Here is a 9,441-nt window from a genome sequence, read left to right on the forward strand (position 1 = left end):
GAAGCTGCTGATGCACACAGAAGTTCACTGAGTGATGTGTTCACTGAAAATCAGCCACCAAACGTTCGTGTAGAAGAAACTGCGTCCAGCCGCCCTGCGCACGAGTCTGACTCAGCTGCTCTAAAGCACTTACTGGTTTTCAGATTCGTACCCAGACCTGCTCAGACTGGAGTGACTCACTGCGTCTGTTTTAAAATATTTAGATGTGTGTGTGTGTTTGTGTGTGGGAATGACTCAGCTCCACTATTCTCACATACTGTACACAGGGTGAAACTTTAATGTTGAATGTGATTGCAGTTGATTAACCTATATATTAGTTTCTTTAGGGATGATACAGATAAACTTTGTTACATAGGAAGCATATACCTAACAGTGCCCACAGCCTGGGTTAGCCTCTCAGTTAAGGTTATATTTAATTATAATTGTTGAAAATGTCCAAAAAGCAATGAATAACCAAATGTGCCTGTTATACGCCCATCCAATCATTTCATTCTGTCTGATTGGAATGATTGGACAGCTTACCTGTCTGTCTACCTACGTGCCTGCCTACCTGCACACACACTAACTGCACATGACCAGAGTCTTCCTCAAGGTGAGGCAGACAAATTGCTTAAGCTACAGCAAGCTAGCTGCAAAGACTGGAGAGAAAGTGCAGCCAAAATGTCCCAATGCTAGCACGCTAGCTTGACAGCTGTGAGTGCTAACAGCAGCCATGTTGGTTGTTTATGTTCATGATGGTGCTGGGAGTATCTTTATGGCAGATGCATTCCTGAGAGAATAACGGTGTCCTTCAGGACCACAGCGAGGTCCTGAAGGTGAACGTCAGCCGGTGTGATTTTAATGGTTTCTGGATCACAGAGAAATCAAATATATCAGACTTTGATACACAGATACTAGTTTTGGTGGTACCTGTTAGCACTTTGTTGGTTTTGGTCTTTTTATGGGATTTGTTGACAATAAAGAAAATAAGTATTTATTTGTTGCCATCTTGATGATTTCACTAAAGTGTTTTATGCATTTTATTTGTCAAGCAAATCAAATCAGCCTATTATGCTTCCGTCTTCCACTTTTTACACAAAATGATGAGCGGCCATTTGTGTGAGCAGTTGCAGAGCTGGGAATGACTCAGGGCTCAGCTAATAGCTCCCATCAATAATTCAGGCTCTAATCTGTGTCTGGAGAGCCATCACAAATGTGTCGTATATGGACTCGTCGCAGTGATACACTGGCCTGCGTCTGCAGCTGTTCCCTCAGCCTAAAAAGGAGGAGGAAGAAATCAAAACTGTGTGCTGACACTGCAGAGGACTAATGTTTGTCCACAGAATGTGGAGGAAGTGGGAAAAAGTATCCTGCTCATGTTGAGATATATTTATTTTAATATTGATTTACACTTATTTCGTTTATTGAAGTATTTTTGTGGAATCATTCTAAAAAAGGCCAGAGATCCAGAAGGCCTGGCGATAATAAAATAACATTGAATCAACTGATTAACGTCACGACGACTGAGTCCATATTTATGCCTGACTCCAACACATCCAACACACCGGACCTTTAAAGGAACCCCACTATGGAGCAGTGTTTCCAAGAGTGGGTTCCTGTTTTATTTTACTACATACATCAGGATAAACAGTACAAGAAGAAGAAGAAGACAATAAACAATTTTAAATATTTATAACATTTGTCCTGGCAAATGTCTAACGGATAAAGAAATGCTTTAACACAACACAGCTGTAGACAGCAGGTCTGGGTGAAACGGACAGACCCTCCTAATTTAAAATGCAGTCTTGATTTGTCTCCTGATGCAGTGATGATCTGATCTTTTTCAACTGAGCAGCCATTCATAGATAAAATCATTATCACTGTCTTACAAGAAAAATTAGGGTACTTTGTTGATGCAAAACTCTTGTAACTCTAATAAAATTGAACTAATTATTTCCACTTGCAACTTGACAGTTCTTGGTGTCACTTCGTACCAAATAACTAATAAAACTTACTTAATAAACTTTGATATCCAGCATTACTGTTAAAACATCTTCACAATCATAACCAGGTTTGGTGCGGATCCAGTTTCAATTAGCATTTTTTGAGAAACTCATTCTGAAACTATGATATTTGTGTTTGCTAAAGGAAGAAATTTGAAATGTGAAAGATGAAATACTCGAAAAAGCCTCAGAATTATCATCACTTTCTTTTACCCTCAAGGATAAGATTTCCTCCTCTTATTTTTGTCATCTTTAAAACAAAAATATTGGATGTAAATTAAGTGTAAAATTCAAGGAAAGCAACGTTGACAGTTTGGCACCCATCACAAGCACATCAGATAATCTTTTAGACCACGCTGCGTCTCACTCAACACTTCCCCCTGGAAACACTTCCCCTTAGATTTCACTTTGACTGATGGAGCCCAGCAAAAATTGGCAGATGATTCACAAGGATGTTGAGAAAGCAATAACAGCACTGCACACACACACACACACACACACACACACACACACACATGCACACACACACACACACACACACACATTTCCATCACTTCTAGGGGAATTACATTGACTTACGTTGATTTCCTGGAGACGTTCCCTGAACCTTAAACCAAGTCTTCACCATAAAATTTAATGATTTACATTATGGGGGGACAAGTGTTTTGTCCCCATTAGGAATCCTGTGTCACAGTGTGACTGTGTAAACAGATGTCCCCGCAACATGAGCAAAACGTGGCCACACACACATACTTGTACTTATGTCTTTGTGAGGACACTCGTTGACTTAATGCGCTGTGTAGCCCCTTAACCTTAACCCTCATAAAAAAAATGCCTTACCTTAACCCTTTACCTAAACCTAATTCTAATCTAACCTTTAAAGCCAGGTCTTAACCCTCAAACAGTCCTTTGACTTTGTGAGGACAGACCAAAATGTCCTCACATTCCAAATGTCCTCACTTGGTAAAAAACTTGTTCCGGTCCTCACTATGTAGCAAGCACAGGTGTGCACACGCACACACACACAGACAGACAAACACACACGGGTTTGGCAGGACGTCAGAGGACAGCTGCACTCTGCCTGTGAGCCTTTTTTCTTGTAACTCATTTCAATAATGATGTTAAAGGTGCTCTGATGGCCGAGAACACTGATGCATGTTCGCGCCGCGAACACTCCTCAGTGCTCAGATACAAATCTAATGAGAACTGTCACATTCATTTCATGTCTGCGTCTCCCCCCGAAATACCAAATCTCATTTGAGAAAGCGAGAACCAAAGAAAACCAAACTGACAACCACTAAAAATGACTTTTTTTTTTTTTTTTTTTTGCATCATCTACCTGCCAAACGAGCCTTGAACAAAACCACCCAGCAGCGTGTAATCAAAATGGAAATGTCATTATTCCTCCCATTGCTCTTTAAACAAGCTCACAGCTTTAACACGGTGCTTGACTTGTTCTTAAGTGGAACATTTTCAGCGCAGTGGCTGATGGGAAGGGAGCTGGAGGTTTGTTCTGCCACTGTCAGAAAATGAAAAACAGTCCTTCAGAGTCAAGTCAGGCCCAGGATTTAGCTTCTCCCTCAGCTAAAATATCTTTGTAAAGACACAATTTCTCAATGTTAAGATCAAACTGGGAAACTTTATGGTGTTGAGCTGCAGCTAACATTTATTTTCAAAATCAATTAATCTGTTGATTGTATTTTCAATTCACTGACAAATTCTTTACTCTTGAAAATGCCAGAAAGAGAAATGACTGTAACAAGTTCCCAAAATGCCAACGTGACGTCTTCAGAGCTCTCATTTTGCAATCAATAAGATATTCAATGTACAATTAAACCAGAGAAAAAGAGCAAATCCTCAGATTGGCTCTGATAAAGTACACAGTCGTGTGACAAAGTCGGAAAATGACAAACAATTAGAAACTGTAGATATCTGCTTTGATGTCATTAACCTCCTGTATGGCTGTGATGTTTGACTTCTCGTTAAGAGTTTGGGAAAGATCACAGCCTCCGATATCAAAGCCCACCCATCCACAAGCCCCCCACAGCAACATCCACAAAGCCTGCGACAGCGAGGGTCTTACCTGCAGCCCCTCGATGGCCAGCCGCAGCATGCTGGGAGTCAGTTTGGACGCCTGCTTGAAGGTGAAGTTACTCCAGTCGATGATGAGGATGAAGCCGTTGACCTGCAGCTCTGGATCTTCTATCATAGACTCCAGTGACAGCAGGATCGCCCTCAGTATGTCCACAAACGTGTATCTGAGAACAACGGAACAGCATTTTTATTTTCCAGCCAAAAGAACAGGAAGAGAAGATAATAATTCTGATTGAAAGTGGTGAAAACTGCATCTTTCAGCCACAGCTTGTCAGTAGAATTCACTCGTAACCGTCCTTTCTGTGTCATTTAGTCTTGAATTAATCCCGAGGTCTTCCCAGCCGGTCACTGTGTGTCAGCAGATGATTGTGGAGGAGCTGAAATGTGACTGCTGGCTGTTTGTGCTGCATGTTAAAGCTGCTTTCAGCTGTGACCGTGTGGCTGCTGGTGCCGCTCGTCACGCTGTTTGCTGCCTCATTGGGTTTTCATCCAGCTGATACCTCGGATACTTTACCGTCCGACTCAACAGTCGTGTTTTTTCCTGTTTGCTTTCAGCCTCGTTATCTTGTTTGATAAACTGAGTCTACTGCAGCTACGGTATAAGTATACATGGAACTACTATAAGAAATTATTTCTGAAATTTGCCAAATACAAGAATGAAGACAAGGAAAACAAGCCTGACATGAAGCAAGCTAATGATTCATGTTCAGAGAGGAGAAACTCATGGCTCATAGTTCCTGATCACACGATGGCTTTGTTGGACCTACATTTTCTAGAAGAATCAGGTCAGAGCTGGACGGCTCCACAATGATTCTTGTTGCCCATATTTTTTATATCAGATACACAATAAAATTAATTCAGCTCTATAATCAGGCCCAGCGACACTTTTATGTGGATAATCTGCTGTTCCTGAATTGAACTGCGAGATGAGAAAAGGTCAAAATCTCTACAGACTCTGCTCATGAAACAGAAACCAGCACCGACTCCTTATTAAAGCCAAACAAAGCCAAGTCTTATTTCTGCCTTATTTAACCTGAGCCTGGGTACTAAACCTGAGCCGCTGCCGGCTGTGACGTCTCATATGAGAGAGAAAGGCATCAGCGCCGGACTCTCTGAACAAGCTGTGACCCACTGGATCATCTCGTATCTCAAACAAAAAGAAAGATGTCTGCAGATTTACCCCCTTTACTAAACCTGATTAAATAACAAACTTTTGAACTCACGATGGAAAGTAATGAGGCTGATCCAGATCAGGGACTTCCAGCAGTCATATTACTGCATGAGCAATTTGAATTCACACTTTATTTTAGAAGGAAAAGCTGAACCTCCAAACTCCAAACTACTGGTGATATATCGGCTTTTAAAACTCCACTTCTGGTCAACCTCTACAGAGACATTATCTGACAGCAGTGACTACAGGTACTCTGCACAACGAGTATTTACGGTCGACATGATGAGCAACAGTGTGCAGTTTAAATCAGTGGTTCTCAACCTGCTGCACAAGGTGGAACTAGTCAGTGACATACAGCATGTGGCAGGTGAACAATGCTGTCAATGGTTTATCAGGTAAAAAGGTGTAAACTCCTCAGACCTGCTAACGTTTGTTTCCCTATACAATAAGAACACCACATGGCCAAAAGTATGTGGACACACATTGTGCCTTCTGGTCTGAAGCTATTTTTCATTGTTTGGACTGAAGATTGAGAGAAATCTAACTTCTGCAGCAGACGATGATCATTTTAGATGACCGTGTGCTTCCAGCTTTGAGGAAACAGTTTGAGGGAGTCTTTTTTTATTTTTTTGTTTTAACATGATAATACCCCTGTGCACAAAGCCAGGCCCACACACATGGTTTTAGTAGTCACTGTGTTTCTCCATAGTGCCCTTTGACTACCACTCTTTCTGTCTACTTTGCACTTCTATCACATGTCTCTGGAGAATATTCCTCCTCTTTCGCTCCTCTAAAGTTTTCTTCCTTTCTCCCACTGAAGGGGCATTTTGTTCTGTATCTAAATTTTGCATAACAGGACAATGGGCTTTGTATATTATTTAGATTGTAAAGCCCTTTGAGGCAGATATTGTGATGAATAAAATGAACTTGACTTGACCCAGTTTACTTCGGAAGACCTTGACTGGCCTGCACAGAGCCTCGACTTCAACCCCATCCAACACCTTTGAGCTGATCTGGGACATCAACTGTGAGCCAGACCTGGTGACCCAGCATCAGCTGGACCTCAGTGATGCTCTTCTGTCTGAATGGCAGCAAATTCCTGCAGCCAGCTTCAAAAATCTGGTGGAAAGACTGAAACCAGAAGAGTGGAGGCTGTTTTACCACAAGTTTAATGCTTGTGGCTGTATTGTTTGGGTGTCCACATACTTTTGGCCACGTTACACAGTTGATTAATGAGAGAGATGAGTTCATTTCTTGTTTTCAGTGATTTTGTGGTGCTGAATGGAGAGCTCTGTACCAAACTCCATTGACTTAGATTGGATTTTAAAGCAGTGACTCTCTTTTGTTCTCTGTGTCCTGGTTCTCTTTGTATGTCTGATCAGATAACATAATCACTGACTTCACAGCCCACCAGCAGCAGCCCACCCCTCTGCCTCCTCTTTACCTGCTCTGGTCCCAGTTGGCTGCGAACAGGACCAGTATTTTCCTGCCGTATCTGTCCAGATTGGAGAGCACGCCGGGGAAACCGTCCTTCAGGGCCTGCTTGATGCCCGGGTCCGTGGCTTTTAGGTTCTTGAACATGTCCAAGTTCTGCTGTCGGTACTCAAAATACTGTGCCAGCAGCCGAAACGCCTCGAAGTGGTTGAATTTCCTCGCCCGGAGGAATCTGAGGATAAACGCGTCGTCTGTCCTGAGGAAACCAATGTCGGGCCGGGTGATGATCATGTCCCGGACCTCCTGGATGTCCTGGTGTAAAGTCTCCGGGTTTTCCTTCAGCTCCACCTTGGCCTTCTCCAGGGTCTCTGGAGAGAGGCCAGCCTGTAAGTGAGTCATCTTTCGCAACAGCTGTCCCTCCACGGGGGACCACACCGCACCAGCTTCCAGCGAAACAACAGAGTAAATGTAACCTCCAGCAACAGGGTGAAGTATATCAGCTGATTTTCTTGATGGCTTCCTGATCAGAAGCTGACTTCAGATGGAGGCCTGCTGCTCTGTAGACGTAATCCACCCTGAACTGGCACAGACGCTGCTGCTATGATGCTCCTGTGATGCATTATCATCATATGGGCCATTCACTTTTACGCACAGAAACACTCAGTTCCACGTTCAAGAATTCAACTTTATTGTGATTTTTCCACCCTGTAGAGCATGACTCAGGTCCTCCAGGCTTCAGGCGGTAAATCCAACCTGCTGATCCGGGCGGCCTGAGCTCAGAGCCGACGAACAGCCGCTTCCCTCCATGTCAAAGCCTCTCCTCTCTTTCTCTCTCTGTCTGTGGCACAATGACGACGACAGCATCACCGTCTCCCCGGCGTCGCTCGCGGCGGCCAGGCAATGCGGCACGACCCTGCAGCACCTGCTATATCATCATCATCATCATCATCCCTCCGCCTTCACAACGCATCTCCATCCGCCGACCGACTGATGCTGCTGCTGCTGGTGCTGCCGCTGGTGGTGCCGCCGACCGCTCCGTCACCGTCAATCGAGGCAGATTTGGCCGCTTGTTTCCGCGTCTACGTCTCCGTCTCAAGCATCTCTGCTTCCCGTCAACATCCACAATTTGGGTGTGAATTTAAATCTTAAATCATGTTTCACAAAGCCAGAAAGGGGTCTCCAGCAGCACAGGTGTCCCGCGAGGTTTTGTTCCCCTCCTGCCACCAGTTAGTGGGTTTCGGAGAGGGTGGGGTGGACCGGGGGGGATTACCGTCTCCGCTCCTCCTGCTGCTGCCGCTGCTGCCGTCTGTTCGCTGGGAAAGTGACTGACAACAAGAGAGTCTGCGCTCCGGTCGGTGTATGGACGCCACCGGCGGGGGGGAAGGGAGGGAGGGAGGTGGGAGGAGGGGGTGGAGTGTCAGATGAAAAGGCGACGGATGGAGGGGAGAGAGGGAAAGGTGGCAGAGAGATGGAGAATAGCGGGAGAGTGGATGGAGAAAGGATGCTGAAGGAGCAGTGAGGGGAGGAGGGATGGAAGATGAAGGGAGAAATGTGAAACGCTGGAGGGATGAAGGTGGGGGTGGACCCTGGATGATGGAGGCCTGAGGCAAAATTAGGGGCCTCACTTTCATTTTTCTGCTCAGTTTTCTTTACAGCGGCAGAAGTTTGAGGGTTTTTAGCTGCTGAATCATTTTTGTGGACCATTTTCAGCTGCATGTCATCCAGTTGGAGATTTGGGGTGTGTTTATTGCCCTTCTGGCACTTCATGGAAAGAAATATGACACAGTGTTTTTTAAGAAATACTAAAAGACTGAAGGTTAACACTGATCTCCATCACACACCTATGATTATTATTATTGGACTGATTTCAACATTAATCTAACAGTTCTGTCGTATTTTCTGTACATTTTATTTTCATATATAAGACTCTAAATGACGTGTTGAAGTCTTGTTCACACTGATAGAATATAATGTTAGAAAAATACTGAATGCTTTTATCATATTTCAGTTTGATTTCAGGAATCTTTACAGATATTTTGTCTAATAAATCAAATTCTCTCACGTCATTTATGTTTAATTATAGTGTGAACTCCTCTGTGAGGATATAAGATGTAAGATATTAGCTTCTCATTGTTATTTATGACCCTGAGTTGAACGCTGCTGAAACAATATGTAGTTATATTCAACGCAGATGCCTCAAATCTTGAATTTTGATGTTTTTTGACCTATAAGTCATCAAATCATTTCATTACTGGTTAGAAACACTGAACCTGCTCGCCGCTCTGTCTCACAGCATGAGAAAAGAATGATGTTAGCTTCAGTGTGAAACTGTTTTTCCTCCCTCACGGTGGAGAAAGGAATTATTAATGCTAAAATTAGGATGTAAAGTAGCAGCATGAGCGCCAACAGCAGGCTGAGATTTTGTTTCCTGATCTTTTTCTTCTTTCTCTGTCTTCTCACATCATAAATGTGTTGAATTTTTATTGCAGAAACTTTTATGAGACTCTGTCTCGTTAACTTCCCTTAAATGGCCTCTTGCAGGTACAAATTAAGCTCTTTTTTGATTAAATTTTGTAGTATATGCATTTGGGGGGTCCATGTCTCTCGGGGGCCCCAGGCCAGTGTCTCTGTTCTTGATATTGACGCTTTCTTCTGGGTGGAGATGGAGGATAAAGTCACAAAAGAACTAGAGGAGGGATTAAGTGACAGAGGAGCGCCGAGTGTCGGACGGATAGACAATCAGGGACATTTTCTGTCCAC

The 9,441-nt window shown here is 43.6% G+C and overlaps 1 protein-coding gene across 1 annotated transcript in view; it reads right to left on the reverse strand.

Annotated features, from left to right (window-relative positions):
* LOC143336102 (clavesin-2) overlaps positions 1 to 8,198 on the reverse strand; it is a 32,717-nt gene extending 24,519 nt beyond the window's left edge. The window contains exons 1-2 of the mRNA XM_076755997.1: positions 6,692 to 8,198; positions 4,066 to 4,240 (exon numbers count right to left, since the gene is read on the reverse strand). Of these exons, the coding sequence (XP_076612112.1) occupies positions 4,066 to 4,240; positions 6,692 to 7,080 (564 nt within the window). The 5' untranslated portion in view covers positions 7,081 to 8,198. The remainder of the gene's footprint in view (positions 1 to 4,065; positions 4,241 to 6,691) is intronic.
* Between the last annotated feature and the right edge of the window lie 1,243 nt (positions 8,199 to 9,441).

This window comes from Chaetodon auriga, chromosome 18 (genome assembly GCF_051107435.1).
Source record: "Chaetodon auriga isolate fChaAug3 chromosome 18, fChaAug3.hap1, whole genome shotgun sequence".
NCBI classification, from domain to species: domain Eukaryota; kingdom Metazoa; phylum Chordata; class Actinopteri; order Chaetodontiformes; family Chaetodontidae; genus Chaetodon; species Chaetodon auriga.